The sequence below is a fragment of the Rhinatrema bivittatum genome, chromosome 9, assembly GCF_901001135.1.
Source record: "Rhinatrema bivittatum chromosome 9, aRhiBiv1.1, whole genome shotgun sequence".
NCBI lineage: Eukaryota > Metazoa > Chordata > Amphibia > Gymnophiona > Rhinatrematidae > Rhinatrema > Rhinatrema bivittatum.
In genome coordinates this window covers 212,588,769-212,610,704 of record NC_042623.1, presented here as the reverse complement: position 1 = coordinate 212,610,704, position 21,936 = coordinate 212,588,769, and the positions used below count along the sequence as shown (strand labels likewise).

General features: G+C 49.3%; 1 protein-coding gene across 4 annotated transcripts in view; it reads left to right on the top strand.

The window, feature by feature from the left end:
- The first annotated feature begins 12,988 nt into the window (after positions 1-12,988).
- Positions 12,989-21,936, top strand: part of ERICH6 (glutamate rich 6) — a 285,150-nt gene continuing 276,202 nt past the window's right edge. For all 4 annotated transcript variants that reach the window (XM_029616495.1, XM_029616497.1, XM_029616496.1 and 1 more), the window contains exon 1: positions 12,989-13,216. In XM_029616495.1, coding sequence (XP_029472355.1) covers positions 13,126-13,216 — 91 coding nt within the window. In that variant the 5' untranslated portion in view covers positions 12,989-13,125. The remainder of the gene's footprint in view (positions 13,217-21,936) is intronic.

The following is a 21,936-nucleotide window of genomic DNA, read 5'->3' as shown; positions in this document are numbered from 1 at the left end:
TGGGGAAACAAGATTGACAGAGAACTGGACAGACAAACCAGGACAGCACTAACACCGAACATGAAACACATAATCCCGAAGGCAGTAGAACAAGGCAAATGGCCCGAAGGCCACACACACACAGCAAGGCAAGGCAGAAGGCCCTAAGGTCACACACACAGCAAGGGAAGGCAGAAGGCCCGAAGGCCACACACAGCAGGCTGAAGGCCCGTAGACCACACACAGCAGGCTGAAGGCCCGTAGGCCACACACAGCAGACAGAGAGCCCGTAGGCCACAAACAGCAGGCAGAGGGCCCGTAGGCCACACACAGAAGGCAGAAGAGGCTAGAGCAGGGAGCCCAGACGAGCTCGATGCCGAAGCATCGATGGAAATGCTAAGCAGGGTTATAAAGGGAAGTCTGGAATATAGAGAAGACAAGGAGAACCAGCCAGGAGAGCATGCTCGCGGGGGACCTCTGGTGGTGAGGCGGCTGCATAGCAGCCATGATCGTAACAGGTGACCTAGCCTTGCCAGCCACTAATATTTTTGCCCTGTTTTTTTAAGCATGCTAGGGTTTTGCATTTTTGGGGTTCTCTCCTTATTTCTACCCCACCTTTGTGTGGGATGTGTCTTAAGAGTATAAATTACCTCTTGACCATGCCCAGAGTTGATTAAGAGATACTGCAAAGTGAGGCTGACCAGGGAAGTGGAGAGGGTTTTTGAGGAATTGAGCTCAACCCTGGATCTCAAAGAGAGAAGTGGGGAAAATACTTCTGGAGGAACCTGAGATCAGAAATGAGTTGTTTTGCTGTTTTGACTTTTGACCAGCTCCTGAAAGAAAGGCAAACCCCTAATCTTGAAGGGCTGAATTCATGACTTTCACCCTTGCACCCAGTTTACAGCAAGAGGTGAGTGCTGGGATATTTCTGGAGTAATTTTGGAGGATGTGGAAGATCGTGAAGACTGGAAATTTTTGTACGCATTTCAGAAGTGAAGAGGCTATATTTTTTCCCTGTTGTTAGACTTTGGCCCACTTACTGATAGAGGGGCACTCCCCACCCCCCAGCTGAGTTCTTGGGGTCATCTTGCCTTTGCACCAGATAACAGCAGAGAAGAAGACCTGGAAGATATTGGTTGCTGTGTTGAGAGTTTTGGGAGTTATCTATTTTTGGAGCTTGAGGGGTTTTGCCATCCAGCCCTTGTTTAATGCTGAAACTTGAGTCTTTTCCTACCCTCCAGGGGGGAAGGAAATTTTGAAGTGGACATTAGTTCAGTTACAGGAAGCGGAGAGAGAATAGATGTAGCAGCACGGATAAAGAAAACCACCGTTTTCCATATTATGATTTTTTTCTCATGTTGTTAATGATTTTTGCCATTCTATCATGGACACTTATTTTAAGTTAAAGTAAACTCTTTTCCATTGAACATCACCATTGGACTCCCTGTTTTATTCCATTGTGCCTTTCCTAGCAGAAGACATTTTCTACTGTGAGTAGTAACTGACCAGCATGGGAAAGAGATGGGTGTGAATTAAGGATTGAGCCTGTGTTTGCTTGCCACTGCCTCAGGGGCCCTGGAGGTGTATACCTCCTCCCCGCTAGATGAACCCTGCATCCTAGAGGCTAAAGAAATAGGTCTGAGAGAGTGAGTGATCCAGAAAGGAAAGGAAAGCCCTGGGAACTGTGTAGCCCTTTCAGATTTAGCAGGCCAGCGATCTGGGAGTCCTGCTATGCTTAGAAGTATAGATTTAAAAAATGAGGCTTTGATAGGTCAAAAATAATGAGGTGTTATGGTAACTTTAGGCAGGACCACATACCAAAGTATAAATACAGTTGCAAGGTAACTTAACTAGTTTAGCCAAGGCAATTAGGTGCTCTGGGCAAAAATTATAATTTTGCACCCCCTTCTCCCAGCCCTCACCACACACAACTAAAAATTTTGCTTTCCTAGCGTGTAGCAGATGGACTCAGGACCAATGGGTATAGTGTACTGATAGCAGTTGGAGAGGGATCAGATTTCAATCTGACGTCAGCCCTAGTACATGTACCCCTGCAGGAAGTGCAGCTCTTCAGTATTTCCCGTCTCCATAGCAGTCCGGGACTCTATGCACGCTCGCACAGCGTTAGAGTAATGTTACCAAAGAAAACCAAAACAAGAAGAAATCTTACCTCTACAGACGAGCCCCGCTCTCCTGCCATGACACCCCTTGGGTCCTTCCCCTAGTTGAGAATTCCCGAGGTGATTTCCGCGATCCCTCGGAGGTTGGCCTCGGGCCGGCAGCCAACCTTCGGCGTGGACTTAGCCCCCGACAACGGGTGAGGTTGAGAGGCAGCGAGTGCAACTTTGAGCGCGGCGATGAAGGTATTTTCCCTTTCCCCCCGCAGCCGGAGACTTCCCGGAACGAGACCGGGAAACGCCGATACAAGGTAAGGTAGAAAACTTCTTTAAAGTCTCTGGTCTCCGAAGTTCGAAGAGCCGCACAGGTCGCCAGCCGGTGCCAGTGCCACTGGGTTGATCAGCCCTAGCAGGGTTAGGCCCCGGTCAGATTCGGTGGTCCTCCCACGTGGAGACCTTCCGAGGTGGCCGCCATACTGGCCGCGTGGTCGCCGTCACCATTTTGACCTATTCGCTGCCCTTTCTGCCGTCCAGACCCGTGCGCACAGAGGCGAGCCGTGCGCACAAATCTCTTGTGCACACATCGGCACACGCATAATTGCCGTGCACATAGCAACGCGCACAACCACACGCATAATGTGCTGGGCTCATAGGTTTGGCCCGTGTGCACAGCGGCGTGCGCATCTTATTGAGCACGCATCCAACTTACGCGCACAACCTCGACACACCGAAGCGCATAACTAGGCCGCCCGGTCCCTGTATTTTTACGCGCACAAGCCATACCACCACTGGAGAAGAAGCTCAAGATCTTTGCCCAGCATGCCACATCAGAGCTGCGCAGCATAAGGAAGCCATAGCCCTGTGAATACAGTGCAAGCAGGCCTTGGGGGATTCAGCCCATGGCCCTTCCCAGCCGGTGCTGAGATCCAGCTCCTCGAACAGTACGCCAGACCTCACATCCCCCAGCGGGAGCCTCCCTCAAACGGGGCTCCCTAGGGACACAGCGCCTCTTAATTTAGACCCAGCATCTATCTCCTGGGTGGAATTCTTCAAAGGCCTGCATACCTTCGTCCACATGCAGCAGGGGCCTCCTATAACATAGCCACAGCCTCCGCCAGAGGACCTCAACATCCTGGGACCCTCTATGTCCAGAGATGTGCCTCCACCGTCCAGAAGCCCCACCGCCCAGAAGCCCCACCTTCAGGGACATGGACAGCTCAGACGGCGATTCAGAACCCCTGGAGGAAGGGGAACTCCCCCCAGGGACCGAACTCCACCGAACCATGAGGCGTTTCTTCACCAAAGACGAGCTTCCAGACCTAGTCACTATCTCGCTATCCCGTGCACAAGTACCTTGGGGGAACCTAAGATGAACCCCCTCCTAGAGGGACTCCATCAGACCTCCAGTCATTTCCCACTATTACAAGCCGTCCAGCAGCTAATTGACTTGGAATGGGAAGCCCCAGAGACCACGTTCAAAGGGGGGCATGCCCTGGCAGCCATGTACCCTCTGGATCCCGCTGCCAAAGATCTCCAAAGTGGATGCCATGGTCTGCGTGGTCTCGAAGCGCACTACTATCCCAGTCGAGGGAGGAGCAGCACTCAAGGATTCCCAAGACAGACGTCTGGAATCCATCCTCAGTCTTTTGACGTCTCCGCTATGTCTCTGCAGATCGCGGCCTGCTGTGCCGTAGTGACACGCGCCTGATTATCACAGACAAGGAACAACACTCCCGGGGAAGCCCTGGAACCAGCAGTATCATTCTTCACGGATGCTGCTTCTGATCTGGTGCGCACTGCAGCTAGAGGCATATCATCCACCGTGGCGGCCAGAAGACAACTCTGGCTCCGAAGCTGGTCGGCCGATGCATCGTCCAAAACGAGACTCACGAGGATGCCATTCAAGGGAACCCTCCTGTTCGGGAGCGAACTAGAAAAGCTAGCCAACAAATGGGGTGAATCCCCACTGCTGCAGCTAGCGGAGGACAGGAATAAGAGAAACCAGCGACCCTTCCCCCGAACCTCTAGGGGCAGAGGATCACAGCGCTTCAACCCATACAGAAGCACATATCAAGCGGCTCGCCCTGCAGGCAGAAGCCAGTCCTTTCGGAACAAGCACAATAAAAGGGGAGCCAGCTCAGGGCCAGTTCCCAGCCGCACCCCACAATGAAAATCAGCCGACCCGTCCAAGGGAGGAAGACATAGGGGGCAGACTTGCTCTATTCTACCAAAGATGGGTCGAGATAACCTCGGACAAGTGGGTCCTAGCCATCATTCGAGAGGGATATTATCTGGATTTCCACCAATTCCCTCTGGACAAATTTGTGGAATCCCCTGCCACGACCCCTCCAAGAGGACTGCAGTGGAAGCTACACTGACCAGATTACTCGCCTTAGAGGCTATAACACTGGTGCCCTCACAACAAATAAATACTGGACACTATTCCATCTATTTTATCTTTCCCAAGAAAGAAGGGACATTCTGGCTCATCCTAGACCTCAAGTTGGAAAACCACCATCTGAAGATTCTTCGCTTCCGCATGGAAACCCTACGCTCGGTCATAAGGGTGATACAACCGGGAGAATTCCTTACATCCCTGGATCTGTTGGAAGCTTACCTGCACATTCCGGTCCATCAAGAGCATCAGCGTTTTCTATGCTTCATGATCCTGGACCATCACTACCAGTTCTGGGCACTACCATTTGGGTTAGCCACAGCACCTCGGACGTTCACCAAAATCATGGTGGTAGTGGCAGCAACACTGAGGAAGGAAGGAATTCTCGTACACCCCTATCTGGACAATTGGCTGATCAGGGCAAAATCCCCAGAGGAGAGTCACCAGGTGACCAACAGAGTCAAAACTCTTATGGAGAGCCTCAGGTGGGTGGTCAACACAAACAAGAGCTGTTTGCAGCCCTCCCAATCCCTAGAATACCTGGGAATTCGTTTCGACACCAAACAAGACAGGGTTATCCTGACACCGACAAGGAGATCAAAACTGATGACCCAGCTGCGAATCCTGTTGAGCGAGCTTCGTCCCACAGCATGGGACTACTTCCAAATCCTCGGCCTCATGGCATCCACACTGAAAGTAGTGCCATGGGCAAGAGCTCACATGAGACCCCTATAGCGCTCTCTACTGTCACGATGGAGCCCACTGTCCCAGAATTACACCATTCATCTCCAGCTCCTGGACAGAGTTCGGTGTCAGGAGGGTGGGGGGTTTTGTTAGATTTTTACTTTTTTTATTAAAGATTTGTCTGCGAGCCAGATGCAGCCATCAAAAGAGCCACATCTGGCTTGCGAGCCATAGGTTCCCGACCCCTGATCTAGAAGCACGGGCAGTCAGACTAGCCTGCCTACGGTTCGGTCACAGACTCCGAGACAACTCAGTCAGTCATGTCGGACAACGCCTCAACAGTGGCCTACATCAACCATCAGGGAGGAACCAGAAGCCAACAGGTGTCCCTGGAAAGAGACCCCCTAATGACATGGGTGGAAGCGAACCTTCGAGAGATCTCGGCAGTCCACATCACAGGGAAAGACAACGTCGCTGCGGATTACCTCAGCAGAGAAAATCTAGACCCAGGAGAATGGAGACTGTTGACCACAGCATTCCAGTTGATAGTAAGCCCTTGGGGAACACCAACGATGGACCTCTTGGCAAATTGGTCCAATACCCAAGTGCCCAGTTTCTTCAGCCACAGACGGGAATCGATGCCCTGGTACAGACCTAGCCACAGGAAACTCTTTTATACGCCTTCCCACTGTGGCCCCTATTGGGCACAATCATCCACAAGATAGAACACCACAAGGGACCAGTACCTCTGGTGGCCCCAGACTGGCCAAGAAGACCGTTTTACGCAGACATGCGAAGGCTACTGACAGGGAGCCCTCTGAAGGAAGCTCCTGCTAAGAAATCTAGGACCAGGTTGAGGTTCTAATGAGTCACTGGCCACTTTAGGGGTGGTCGGATCTGCTTGACTCCTTTCAGAAAGCAGGAGACATCCGGGTGAGAGACTATGCCGCCGTTCTCGCTCTTGGTTCCGTAGCATGACAATGCGGCCACCTGTACCTTGATGGAGTTGAGAGACAATCCCTTCTGTAGACCGTTCTGTAGGAATTCCAAAACCGCAGAAATTTTGACTGAGCGTGGAACGATGTTGTGGTCCTCGCACCAGTCTCCTGTGGCCAGGTCTGTACCAGGGTATCGATTCCCTGGGACTGGGGTTCCCGCCTGCGGCTGAAGACGGATCAGATTTCAATCTGACGTGAGCCTTAGTACATATACCCCTGCAGGAAGTGCAGCTCTTCAGTATTCTCCTCTTCGCGGCCAGTCTCTCTGACTATTAACATTGAAGACAGCCTTCCTGGTGGTGGTCTGTTCGGCCCGCTGTATCTCCGAGCTACAAGCACTGTCCTGCCGGGAGCCATTCCTCAGACTCACCCTGGGAGCCATCCAGTTACGCACAGTACTGTCATTCCTCCCCAAAGTGGTGTCTCACTTCCATCTCAACCAAACCATCTCGCTACCATCGCCACATGAGCATAAGAATTCGGAAGAGTCTCGCAGCCTATGCCATCGCAACATCGGTAGATTCCTATTCCTATACCTGGAAAGGTCGGAATCTGTATGAAAGACAGACCAGCTATTCGTCCTTCACAGTGGGAAGAAGCAAGGGGAAGCGGCCTCGCGAGCAACCATAGCCCGCTGGATCAAAGAAGTCATCAAGGCGGCCTATGTAGATGCAGGCAAGCCACCGCCTTTACTAGTCAAGGCCCATTCTAATAGAGCCCACGCAGTCACCTAGGCAGAAATCAAGATGCTGTCACCTGCCGAGATCAGCCGGGTGGCGACATGGTCCTCCATCCACACCTTCTCCAGGTTTTACTGCCTGGATGTTCAGGCTCGGGAGGACACAGCATTTGCAAGGGCAATACTAAGTGGGTCATGGGCAGCCTCCCACCCGGATCGGGAGTAGCTTTTATACATCCCATTGGTCCTGAGTCCATCTGCTACACGCTAGGAAATGGAGAAATTACTTACCTGATAATTTCGTTTTCCTTAGTGTAGACAGATGGACTCAGCATCCTACCCACAGCTGCCGTTACTCATGGAATTCTCGGGTGACATCCGCAAGAGCGAGTGATTCACGGGTAAGCCATGCTTTCCTTCAGCTAGGACACCCATCCTACCGGATGTCGACATTTCTCGGTTGAGGGCACTGGCGATCTCCAGCTATAATCATTTCAACTGGTTCAAATTAATTAAGTTAACCAAGTTAAAAGTTAATCAAGTTATTCAAATTATTCAGTCATACACATATCCACAATGCTTTTCGAGGAGAATACTGAAGAGCTGCACTTCCTGCAGGGGTATATGAACTAGGGCTGACATCAAATTGAAATCTGATCCATCTCCAAATGCTATCAGGAGTACACTATACCCATTGGTCCTGAGTCCATCTGTCTACACTAAGAAAAATGAAATTATCAGGTAAGTAATTTCTCCAATTTCTTTGCAAAAGCTGGACTGATGGACCTATGATTAAAAAGGACCTACAACGGTGTGAAACACAAGTGCATACTTGTAGCACCGCTGGTGTTATGAAGGTCCCAAATTCATAAATAAATTGTGTGGAAATATTAATTTGAAAAACCCATAGCACCAATACTATAAAAAACAAAAAATTGTGATACAACGTATTTTTCTTGAAGTTAATCAGATCGTTGTTCTGTGGATAAATAGACATGTTTCTTTATTGGTAATTGAAATCTCCCATTATTACCACACTACCAATTTGGTTAGGTTCCCTAATTTCTCTTAGCATTTCACTGTCCGTCTCACCATCTTGACCAGGTGGACGGTAGTATACTCCTATCACTATAGCAGACCTGGGCAAGGGGCGGCCCGCGGGCTGAATCCGGCCCGCCTACGGTCTGAATCCGGCCCGCCCACTGCTGAGAGCAGACGGGGAATGAGGCACTGCTGCCTTCCCTTGCAGAGGGAAGGCAGCAGATCATTCTCCGCTCCCTCGCTCCCCGATTGGCCGGCCAATCGGGGAGCGAGGGAGCGGAGAATGAACTGGTTTTTTTTTTACAGCGTCCGGGGGGGGGGGGGGAGAGGAGGGAGTGACTCGAGCGAAGGCACGCTGTCCAATTGGCCAGTGCTGGGCAAGCCTTGCCCAGCACCGGCCAATCGGGCAGCGTGTCTTCGCTCGAGTTTCTTTCCTACATATGTCATGGAGTTTTTTGCCGGTCCGCGGCGCGCGCTCCCGGTCTCTCCCGCTGCCGTTGCCGCTGGGCTGTCAGCACGTTCAAGCCCATTGGGAACGGCAGCGGTGTTGGAAGAAGCTGTGGCACCTGCGGCTGGCCTTTTCTTCTTCCCGCGCCTGCCCCCCCCCCCTCCCGTGACCTGAAACAGGAAGTGATACACGGAGCGGTGCGCGGGAAGGAGAAAGAGCCGTGCCGCGTCGGCTGCAGCATCGGCCCCCGAGCAATTGAACCAGCCGGCAATCAAGAAGAGTCAGCAGCATGAGCCTCCCGCGGCCGAAGGGATTCTTCTTTCTTGGCCTGCGGGAGGCTCATGCTGCTGACTCTTCTCGATTGCCGGCTGGTTCAATTGCTCGGGGGCCGATGCTGCAGCCGACGCGGCACGGCTCTTTCTCCTTCCCGCGCACCGCTCCGTGTATCACTTCCTGTTTCGGGTCACGGAGGGGGGGCAGGCGCGGGAAGAAGAAAAGGCCCAGCCGCGGGTGCCACAGCTTCTTCCAACACCGCTGCCGTTCCCACTGGGCTTGAACGTGCTGACAGCCCAGCGGCAACGGCAGCGGGAGAGACCGGGAGTGCGCGCCGCGGACCGGCAAAAAACTCCGTGACATATGTAGGGGGAAGAGGAAGTGAGTAAGAGAGAGTGAGAAGCAGCCAGCCAGCCTGTGTGTGATTGAGTGGTCAGAGAGCTGATGTGTGTGTGTGTGTATGTGAGAGACAATGAAAGTGATTGCTCAGGGAGATGACTGATGTGTATGTGAGAGTGTGAGGCATTAGTCAGGGAGGTGACTGATGTGTGTGTGTGTGAGAGAAAAAGCATGGAAGTGAGAAGTCTGGGTATGTGGGAAAGCATGAGCATAAGAAGCCTGGAGTTGTGGGAGTGAGAAACCTGGGTGAGTGTGCATGCATGAGAGAGAGAGAGACTGCTTGGTAAGGTGACTGTGTGTGTGAGAGAAAAAGACTGGTGTGTGTGAATGTGAAAGAATGTGATTCAGGGAATGAGAAGCCTGTGCACGTGGAGAGTGAGCATGGAAATGAGAGAGACTGGTGTGTGTGTAACAGAGAGAAAGTGATTATGGGAATGAGAAGCCTGTGCATGTGAAGAGAGTGAGCATGAGAGTGAGAAACCTGGGTGTGTGTGAGACACAGCATGGGAGGGAGAAGCCTGTATATCTGAAAGAGAACTTGGGAGTGGGAAGCCTGTGTGTGTGTGTATGCATGAGTGAGATCAGGTGACTGGTGTGTGTGTGTGTGTGTGTGTGTGTGTGTGTGTGTGTGTGTGTGAGAGAGAGAGAGAGAAAAAGTGATTATGGGAATGAGAAGCCTGTGCATGTGAAGAGTGAGCATGGGAGTGAGAAACCCGGGTGTGTGTGAGACACATCATGGGAGGGAGAAGCCGGTATATCTGAAAGAGAACATGGGAGTGAGAGACTGGTGTGTGTGTGTGTGTGTGTGTGTGTGTGAGAGAGAGAAAGAAAGTGATTTTGGGAATGAGAAGCCTGTGCATGTGGAGAGAACAAGCATGGGAGTGAGAGACTGGTGAGTGAGTGTGTGTGTGTGTGAGAGAGAGAGACAGAGAAAGTGATTATGAGAGTGAGAAGACCATATATGCAAGTAGAACACGGGAGTGGGAAGCCTGTGTGTGTGTGTGTGTATGGCATGAGAGAAACTGTTCAGGAAGGTGACTGGTGTGTGTGTGCCAAAGACTGTTTGGGAGATGATTGGTGTGTGAGAGACAGAAACTGGTCATGGAGGTTTGACTGGTATGGTGTGTGTGTGTGAGAGACATGGGCACTAAGGAAGAGGACCATAAGTATAGAGCTTAGCTTCTACTGCTGCTTCTGGTGTGTGCCATGGCCTGCAGGGAAGGGGAGTAGGAGAGCTGCTGGAGGGGGTAAGTAAAGGTGGCTTTAAGTTTATTTTTCTTGACTGCCATTTTAATTGTGTGATGTCTGCTTTTTTGAAATATTTTATTGGTGTTTGGAGAATGTTTAATAGTTTTTATGAGTTTTTAATTGTTGGATGTTATTCTGTTCATAGCTGTTTAGAAACATTTATTCTGCTTATTAGTATAGTTTTACAATTATTTCTGTTTGGGGATCTATAGCTGCTTGTTAATTCTGTTTTCCTAATAAGAGGTGTATTGGTGTTTAGGGTCTGATGTAATATTTGTAGTGTTGCCTTTTCATAGATAGGGTTGCTCCTGTTTGAGTGTATTCCATAATACAGGTGTAACTGTGTGCGGATTAGTTTATGTGCATTACTACAGATCCTGGGAGTATGTTAGGTCGGTTCTGTGTCTGTTACCGAGATGAGATATTTTGCTAGCATGTAAGCGTTTGTATCGGTCTTATTTGTTGTGTTTTCTCAGAGGACATACATTGGTGGTAAACTGCTGTCTTTTCATAAGTAGGGCTATTGAGAACTGAGTTAATTATATTAGTCCGGCCCTCTAAAACCATCCCAATTTCTCATGCGGCCCCATGGGAAAATTAATTGCCCACCCCTGCACTATAGTCTTCCCCAACACACAAGGGATTTCTACCCATAAAGATTCGATTGTGCATTTAGTCTCATGCAAGATGTTTATCTTGTTGGACTCTATGCCATCCCGAACATAAAGCCTTCACCGCCTCCCGGGTGCTCCTCTCTGTCATTGCGATATAATTTGTACCCCGGTATAGCACTGTCCCATTGGTTGTCCTCTTTCTACCATGTCTCTGAGATGCCAATTAAGTCTATGTCATCATTCACTGCTATACATGCCAATCAGTAAAAAGTAATTTTTTTTTTTTACGTTTGCTGTCTGATCTTAGTTTTCTAATTGGTTGGTCCCAGGCTTTTTTTTCCACCTTCCCTTTCTTATTTTTTTGCCAATTCCTTTTATATTGTCTTTGTTTCTATTTCTTTTCTCTCTATCTGTCTTCTTCCCTCAAACAAACAGTCAGGTTCTCATTCTCACATGCTTTCTCTCTCTCTCTCTCTCTCTCACACACACACACACACATCTCTCACTGGCACATGCTGTCTGACACTCACACACACAGGCTCTCTTTCACTCCCACATGCTGTCTTGCTCAAGCACAGGTTCTCACTGTCACATACTGTCTCTCTCACACACACACAGAGGCTCCCACATGCTGTCTCTGCAAACATTCAGGTCTTCACTCCCACACACAGTCTCTCAACTCACTCTCACACACAATCTCTCAACTCATCTCATACACGCACACATACACACTCTACAGGCCCTCAGCCTCTCTCTCACCTCTGGGCCTATCTTTACTGGTCGCCACAGGATGGGCTCTGCAGCGGCCCTGGTCTTCTTGGGCTGTGCTTCTCCTCTTCTGCCCGCAGCTGATGCTCGTCCTCCTTCCTGCCCGCAAGGCTCCGGCAACATTTTTCTTCCGGGGCCGCGCGGGCAGGAAGGAGAAGGAGCACCTGCATGTTTAGACGTGACCTTTTCCTTCTGGCTGTGGTGGAGTGTCCCTGCTGATCTTCTTGCTGTGTGTATCCAGCACACAGCACAGCAGTAGTTCACCACTCAGCCGCCAGTGGGATGAGTCCACCGGCAGCCATCGGCGGCTCGGTGCCCCCTAATGCTCGGCGCCCTAGGCGATTGCCTAGTTCGCCTACTGCTTCCACCGGCCCTGAATATGCGAGCATGATATAAAATACATTTCCCGAGTGCACATGCGCGCCAGATTTTAAATTCCACGTGTGCATGTGCAGACGGGTCGGGGCTCACGCATGGGGGGAGGGGATTTTAGAAAGCAACGCACGGCGACGTGAGTAGGCCATACCTAGTTCCCTCCCAGTCTGTCCAATTAAGGAGTGGATTGGGAGGGAACTTCCCTATACCCCACCTAACCTTCCTACCTTTTCCCATCTCCTCTCCTCTGGAGCAGAAGTAAACTCAGTGCGCCGGCTGGCTACTAGCATGCGCTTCCCCGGGGCAGCATCTAATGGCGCTGTCCTGGCCTGCCCCTCCCCGCCCAGACCACGCCTCCCAGCCCACTCCTTTTAATTGGCCCAGCACTTCTGAGCGTATCGGGGGTTATGTGCGTGGCCAGGTGCTTTCGAAAATGCTCGTGGCGCACACAGGGCGAGGCCACGCGTGTAACCCCCAAATTTTACGCGCCCAGGGCTTTTAAAATTCGGGCAATAGTTTAGGATTTTAAAAAGTATATGTATAAATTTTCACAAAGTTTTTCCATGCATATAATAATAGGTGTAATTGCATGCATGCATGCAAATTTCATAGGATAATTTTCAAAGCAGACTTATGCAGGCAAGTCCGCTTTGAAAATTGGTGTAACTTATGAGGGGTTTTTTTGCCACTTATTTCAGGCGGAGTGTTTGAAAATTACCCCCAAAATGAACTATGGGAACAAGGACCCTAAAATATCCTCTACTGTGAACCAAGCCATCCTAATACAACAGGCAGCTTCTGCCGCGGACAGTGACAGAGAGCGCTCCTGGACTTCTGCTAGGCTCTTGCTGGTTCTCCCCGCCCCTTGACAAAACTATGTTATGAAAACAGGTGGAGCTTGCAGCTGGACGTCACGTGCACCACATGTGCAGAACCTGGCGCGATAACGTCAGCCGCCCTTCCACGCCCGTCTCCTGAGAAACGCGAATAACAAGTGGGGGAGGGGGTGCCGGTAGTTGCAGCCGCGGCGCCGCTATTTGGCACAGTGTGCGGGTGGCGGCGGAGTCTCTGAGTAGCGCGAAGAAGAAACGTGCGGAAGATACGGAAATGAGCGGAAAGGAAGGCGAGGAGAAAGCGGAGGACTTGCAGGGAGAGGGGAGCAGCTCGGATCAGGGGCAACCCACCGAGGACGGGCAAGGTACGGACGGGTCAGGGGGTGCTGGGTCTCCTAGGGGCGTAAGGAAGAGAAATCGCCGCAGTACACGAGGAGGCGCAGGGTTGCATTGACCACCGCAGGACCCTCTTCCAACCACTTTCGGCAGCTGAAATCCGGAGGCTTCAGGAGGCAGCGCTTTCCTGCTCCTCTTCTTCTATTTAACTCCGCAAACCCATAAAGAAAAGGGGTAAAATTTCTCCATAAAGCAGATTTTCAGACCGAAGCATGTCCTCTTTTTTTTTCTTAATGTTTACATATTCCATTCTTTTCTTTGTGTCAGTTTATTTTTAAGTATTGGATAGAGCCACATACTACGCCTAAGCCTTGGGTTGAGTCTACACGCATGGCTGGTTTAAACACTAAGTCTACTAGAGTGGCAAACAAACCTGAATAAAATATTCATGATATTACATAAATAAACAAACAGGCTGCACAGTGGGAAATAAAAGATCTATATCTGTTGATCTGCATCACTACTTGTCAGGGTCTCTGCATGGCTAGTAGTTCACTGGACCAGTTTTTCATAGTGTTTATGGGGGTGGAGGGGAGAGCATGAAAGATGGGGGATTCCATGTAGCAGTGTAGTTCATAGGACCCTTTTTGTAGGGCAATGTTTTCCCCATCCAATGGGCCATGGCACATTGGTACGCTTTCAGACCTTATAAGATGTGCCACAGAAAAGTCACCATTGTCTGATTCATAGATCCAGACCAGCACCTGGCCTTAGCTCAGCAGGTGTGGAGTGGCCTAGCGGGGCTTCAGGCATGCCCCGGTGGGCTGGTCACCCCAATCACGTGGAAGGTATTGGTTGCTGCAGTCACATACCTAATACAGAATTGTGGCGACCAACAGTAGCCATGTGACATTCTTCAGAGAGTGGGAGCCTTGCCTGAAGCCCTCCGCTTAGTGCTTCTTTTGTATTTTCCCTGTGGCAGCAGCTGCGGTTCTATGGGCCTACTCGCTACACTTGCCCCATGCCCCATCATCCCCATGGCCGTGGGAAACACTGCCGCCACCTCCATTCACTCTTGCCCCGCTTCTGTTTTTTGCCAGTGGGAGGCAGCAAGCACACTTCCTGCTGCTGCCTCATGTTGGCTAAATGTCTGCCTCCCAGCTCCATCATCTTTCCTCAGCGGTAGGCTCCTTTCATTCTCATTTCACATTTTTAAAATAAAAGTATATATATATATATAGAGAGAGAGAACGAGAGAACGAACAACTGTTAAGCCCTGATGTGTGTATATATATATTACATCAGGGCTTAACAGACCTTGGGCCTTCCCACACCAAATGGCCATCCCCTCCCTCAAAAGCCCACTCAGACTCTCCTCTCTGGGGCCTTGCCTGGATTTTCCCTGACCACCATTTTAAGTAAAAATGTTTGTTTTGCTTATTCACAGACAGAAGGGGAGAAAAGCGAACATAAATGAGCATAACTGAATGTATGAGGAATTGAGAGTGTGTATTTCAGCATGTGTGAGTGAGCATGTGTGCAAGGGAGAGAATGACAGGTGTGTGAGTGTGACTGGACGGATGAGTCAGTGAGTTTGTGTGCTAGTGAACATGTGCGAGTTTGTCAGGGCGCATGAGTATGACTGAGCATGTGTGTGAGGGAAAGTGAACGAGTTAGCATGTATGTGAGAGCATGTTTGTCAATAAGCATGTGTGTCAGAGCAAGCAAGCACATCAGTAAGAGAAGGAGACTGTGTGTGCATGAGTGAGCATATTTATTTATTTATTTTTGTATACCGATATTTGATCTGAGATATCACATTGGTTTGCATTTAGGTACTGTAGGTATTATGAGTTTGTGTGACGTGTGCTAGAGAACAACTGATTCATGACCATCTCAAGATGACTGTAATTAAAAGTTAACAGGTATGAAGAATGGGGGATTTTTTTTTCTATCCTTATTAATTTTAATTATTGGATATTATTTGATAATCTACTGTGTCTGAAATATTTTATTGGTGTTTTGGAAATCTTCAGAAATTTGTATATGAGTGAAATTACTGGATGCTCTATTCATCAGCTATTTTGAAATATATATTTTTAGTATGATTTTCCTATTGTGATTGAAGTTTTATAGTTCGTGATTTTATTGTTTAATGTTTTATCAAGAATTTTTTTTCTGTTTTTTCCTTTGCTGCATTTCATGGAGTCTGACTTATTGTAATTTCCAGTTCAGTTTTTGTCAGCACATTTCTGTTTATATTTTATGGTCCCTTTATTCTGTATTTGGTGAGGATCTGTCCGAGTTCTGTATGTGTGGCCAAAGTGAAGTATTCTACTACAGTCTAGTTTCTATGTAGGGATCTATAGCAGCCTGGCTTGTTTTGTTTTGTTTTCCTAATAGGAGGTGTATTGATGTTTTAGGACCTGGTGTCATATTTGAAGTGTTGCCTTTTCATAGGTAGGGTTGTAACAGTTTGAGTGCTGGCAGTCTGTGCTGTTTTCATATGGGAGGTTTACTCATGACTTTCTGATGGCTATGCCCAAGCCCAACAGGCTTTACAATAGGTCTAATACCATATGGGTTCCAACAGCCATTTTTGTTTTTGCAAGAGTTTTCTGGTTGGCACCAAAGCAATGTACATTAATATAATACACCCATTGTTTTAAGTGATGTTTTACCTCAGAAGACTATACTTTGAATTTCAGGTAAAATCAGTTATTATAAATGCATACATTTTAATTGTTTTTGGGGAGGGCAAGGCTGAGGGCTAGTGGGGGAAGAGAGGAATGCAAGCCAGTAAGACTTGCCTTTGATTCCTAATACTCTTGCACCAGTCCTGGCTTTACTGGCTCCACATGGGAAAGTAAGGTTCCATCTGAAGCTGTGCTGCTGTAGATCACTGACTTTCCCCAGTTTCAGTCAGACCTTAATTTATTTTCTTTCTCTCTCTCTCTGAGGTGAATGGGCTGAGCTCTGAGAGGGGCAGCTGGCTGTGGAACCTATGGGTCTCCTGAAGAGTGGAGGAGCTGGGAAGGGTTGCAAATGGGAAAGGGAAGGGCTGGCAACAAGCAAGAACTTGTCATAGTGATGTGGCAATGCTGGGGCAGGGGGTGGAGGGCCATTCATTGTGTGAGCACATGAGGAGCAGTACCACAACAGCAGAATGTGTATATGTCTGAGAGAGAGAGAGACCGTGAGTGTATGTGTGTCTCTCTGACACAAAGATGCACTCTCACTTTCTTGCGGTCAGTGTGTGGGTGTGCCTTTGTGTCTGAGAACAAGAGTGTGTGTGTGTGTGTGTGTGTGTCAGTGTGTATGTGCCAATAAAGTTTCTTCAGTCTGAGCAACTGAGCATGTGTGTGTGTGCATGCCTGACACTGGTTGGCAATGTGGTTCATTACTTGGCAACTGGTTCAAGAGCTGATTGGCTGGCAAGACACTTCAACATTGTACCAGGATATCTCTCTGTATTTAAGAGATGTAACCAAACTTGTGGGTGGACCCAACCAATTGAGTGGATGAAAGGGGAACTACAGCTCTGTTTGCTCAACCTTGCTCAAGGGTGTCTTCTACTTCTTATTTAGGAAAAATGTAAAATTTTATTTTTTTGGCTCACTTCTGCCAGACTCCAGCTCACATGATGTCTTTCTAAAGGATCAGCTGTTGAAGTATGCGCTGCAAGGAAAGTATATAAGGAATTCAGGTAACCCGTGGGCCAGTTTTAAAAAAAAATCCCCTAGGCTGATATTTTCCTGCAATCCGCCCCTGGCTTTCAGCACCTCGGAAAAACAAGAAGTGCCAGCAGTGGCTCTTAAATGTGTAGGAGCTCCTTTCTGAGAACATGTATAATCGTGCATGCCTCCTCTTCTTAGCTGCTGCATAAGCCCTGGACTATAGTAATTAATGGGCAATATTCAGGGCATGAATAGGTAGGCCCTGCTTTGTGCAGTTCACACATCGCACACAGCACCTCTTCCTCATCCTGCTCTTCAACCTCTTTCTTTGAGCCTTCCAATCTCTGACTTATTCCCAGACTGAAATGGGGACAGCATGCACTGAGCATTAGTTATGACTCATTCTGATAGCACTGGAGGAACTCTGGTAGCCACATGCAACAACCTCTGTAACTAGCTGTAACGCGTGCACACGCACACACACACACACACCTCCCTGACCACTCTCTTTTTCATACACACACACACACACCTCCCTGACCACTCTCTTTTTCACACACACACACACACACACACACAACTCCCTGACCACTCTCTTTTTCACACACACCTCCCTGACCACTCTCATTTTCACACGCACACACACCTCCCTGACCACTCTTTTTCACACACACACACAACCCTCCCTGACCACTCTCTTTTTCACACACACCTCCCTGACCACTCTCTTTTTCACTCACACACACCAGTCACCTCCCTGACCAATGTCTCTTTCTCACACACACACAAACACACACCAGTCATCTCCCTGACCAATGTCTTTCTCACACACACACCCACCAGTCATCTCCCTGACCAATGTCTCTTTCTCACACACACACACACACACACACCAGTCATCTCCCTGATCACTCTCTTTTTCACACAAACACACACACCTCCCTGACCACTCTCTTTTTCACACACACACACACACACACACACACACACACATCCCTGACCACTCTTTTTCACACACACACCTCCCTGACCACTCTCTTTCTCACACACACACACACACACCAGTCATCTCCCTGACCAATGTCTCTTTCTCACACACACACACACCTCCCTGACCACTCTCTTTTTCACACACACCCCTCCCTGACCACTCTCTTTTTCACACACACACACCCCTCCCTGACCACTCTCTTTTTCACACACACACACACCCCTCCCTGACTACTCTCTTTCACACACACACCTCCCTGACTACTCTCCTTTTCACACACACACCTCCCTGACTACACTCTTTTTCACACACACACAACTCCCTGACTACACTCTTTTTCACACACACACACACCCCTCCCTGACCACTCTCTTTTTCACACACACACACACACACACCCCTCCCTGACCACTCTCTTTTTCACACACACACACACCCCCCTCCCTGACCACTCTCTTTTTCACACACACACACACCCCCTCCCTGACCACTCTTTTTCACACACACACACACCCTCCCTGACCACTCTCTTTTTCACACACACACACACACACAACTCCCTGACCACTCTCATTTTCACACACACACACACAACTCCCTGACCACTCTTTTTCACTTACACACACCAGTCACCTCCCTGACCAATGTCTTACACACACACACCGGTCATCTCCCTGACCAATGTCTCTTTCTCACACACACACCCACCAGTCATCTCCCTGACCAATGTCTCTTTCTCACACACACACACACCAGTCATCTCCCTGACCAATGTCTCTCTCTCACTCACACGCACACACCAGTCATCTCCATGACCAATGTCTCTTTCTCACACACACACACATACACACACACACCCGTCATCTCCCTGACCAATGTCTCTCTCTCACTCACACGCACCCACCAGTCATCTCCCTGACCAATGTCTCTTTTTCACACACACACACACACACACACCTCCCTGACCACTCTCTTTTTCACACACACCCCTCCCTGACCACTCTCTTTTTCACACACACACACCCTCTCCCTGACCACTCTCTTTTTCACACACACACCCCCCTCCCTGACTACTCTCTTTTTCACACACACACCCCCCTCCCTGACTACTCTCTTTTTCACTCCCAAACACACACACACACCCCAGTCATCTCCCTGACCAATGTCTCTTTCTCACACACACACCTCCCTGACCACTCTCTTTTTCACACACACACACCTCCCTGACCACTATATTTTTCACTCTCACACACACACACACCAGTCATCTCCCTGACCAATGTCTCTTTCTCACACACACACACACACACACACACACACACATACCAGTCATCTCCCTGACCAATGTCTTTCTCACTCACACACACACACCAGTCATCTCCCTGACCAATGTCTCTTTCTCACACACACACCAGTCATCTGCCTGACCAATGTCTCTTTCTCACTCACACACACAAACACACACACACACACACCAGTCATCTCCCTGACCACTCTCTTTTTCATACACACACACCTCCCTGACCACTCTCTTTTTCACACACACACACACCCCTCCCTCCCTGACCACTCTCTTTTTCACACACACACACCTCCCTGACCACTCTCTTTTTCACACACACACCTCCCTGACCACTCTCTTTTTCACTCACACACACAAACACACACACCAGTCATCTCCCTTACCAATGTCTCTTTCTCACTCACACACACAAACACACACACACACACCAGTCATCTCCCTGACCACTCTCTTTTTCACACACACACACACCTCCCTGACCACTCTCTTTTTCACACACACACACCCCTCCCTCCCTGACCACTCTCTTTTTCACACACACACACACCCCTCCCTCCCTGACCACTCTCTTTTTCGCACACACACACACACCTCCCTGACCACTCTCTTTTTCACACACACACCTCCCTGACCACTCTCTTTTTCACTCACACACACAAACACACACACACCAGTCATCTCCCTGACCACTCTCTTTTTCACACACACACACCCCTCCCTGACCACTCTCTTTTTCACTCACACACACACACCAGTCATCTCCATGACCAATGTCTCTTTCTCACTCACACACACACACACACACACCAGTCATCTCCCTGACCAATGTCTCTTTCTCACTCACACACACACCAGTCATCTCCCTGACCAATGTCTCTTTCTCACTCACACACACACCAGTCATCTCCCTGACCAATGTCTCTTTCTCACTCACACACCAGTCATCTCCCTGACCAATGTCTCTCTCTCACTCACACACACACACACACACACACACCAGTCATCTCCCTGACCAATGTCTCTTTCTCACTCACACACACACCAGTCATCTCCCTGACCAATGTCTCTTTCTCACTCACACACACACCAGTCATCTCCCTGACCAATGTCTCTCTCTCACTCACACACACACACACACACACCAGTCATCTCCCTGACCAATGTCTCTCTCTCACTCACACACACACACACACCAGTCATCTCCCTGACCAATGTCTCTCACTCACACACACACACACACACCAGTCATCTCCCTGACCAATGTCTCTTTCTCACACACACACACACACCAGTCATCTCCCTGACCAATGTCTCTTTCTCACACACACACACACACACACACACCAGTCATCTTCCTGACCAATGTCTCTTTCTCACACACACACACACACACACACACACCAGTCATCTCCCTCTCTCACACACACACACCAGTCATTTCCCTGTCCAATGTCTCTTTCTCACACACACACACACCCCTCCCTGACCACTCTCTTTTCACACACACGCACACATCCCCTCCCTGACCACTCTCTTTTTCACACACACGCACACACCAGTCATCTCCCTGACCAATGTCTCTTTCTCACACACACGCACACACCAGTCATCTCCCTGACCAATGACTCTTTCTCACACACACGCACACACCAGTCATCTCCCTGACCAATGTCTCTTTCTCACACACACGCACACACCAGTCATCTCCCTGACCAATGTCTCTTTCTCGCACACACCAGTCATCTCCCTGACCAATGTTTCTTTCTCACACACACACATACACACACACACCCGTCATCTCCCTGACCAATGTTTCTTTCTCACACACACACACACACACACACACACCAGTCTTCTCCCTGAGCAATGTCTCTTTCTCACACACACACCAGTCATTTCCCTGACCACTCTTTTTCACACACACACACCCCTCCCTGACCACTCTCTTTTTCACACACACACCCCTTCCTGACCACTCTCTTTTTCACACACACACACCTCCCTGACTACTCTCTTTTTCACACACACACACCCCTCCCTTACTACTCTCTTTTTCTCACACACCAGTCCCTGACCACTCTCTTTTTCACACACACACCCCTTCCTGACCACTCTCTTTTTCACACACACACACACCTCCCTGACTACTCTCTCTCTTTCTCACACACCCCTCCCTGACCACTCTTTTTCACACACACACACACACACACCTCCCTGACCACACTCTTTTTCACTCACACACACACCAGTCATCTCCCTGACCAATGTCTCTTTCTCACTCACACACACACACACACACTAGTCATCTCCCTGATCAATGTCTCTTTCTCACACACACACACACACCAGTCATCTCCCTGACCAATGTCTCTTTCTCACACACACCAGTCATTTCCGTGACCAATGTCTCTTTCTCACACACACCCCTCCCTGACCACTCTCTTTTTCACACACACCCCTCCCTGACCACTCTCTTTTTCACACACACTCATGCCCCTCCCTGACCACTCTCTTTTTCACACACACACACCTCCCTGACCACTCTATTTTTCACACACACACACCTCCCTGACCACTCTCTTTTTCACACACCCTTCCCTGACCACTCTCTTTTTCACACACACACACACACACACCTCCCTAACCACTCTCTCTTTTTCTCACACACCCCTCCCTGACCACTCTTTTTCACACACACCCCTCCCTGACCACTCTTTTTCACACACACACACACACACCCTCCCTGACCACTCTTTTTCACTCACACACACACACACA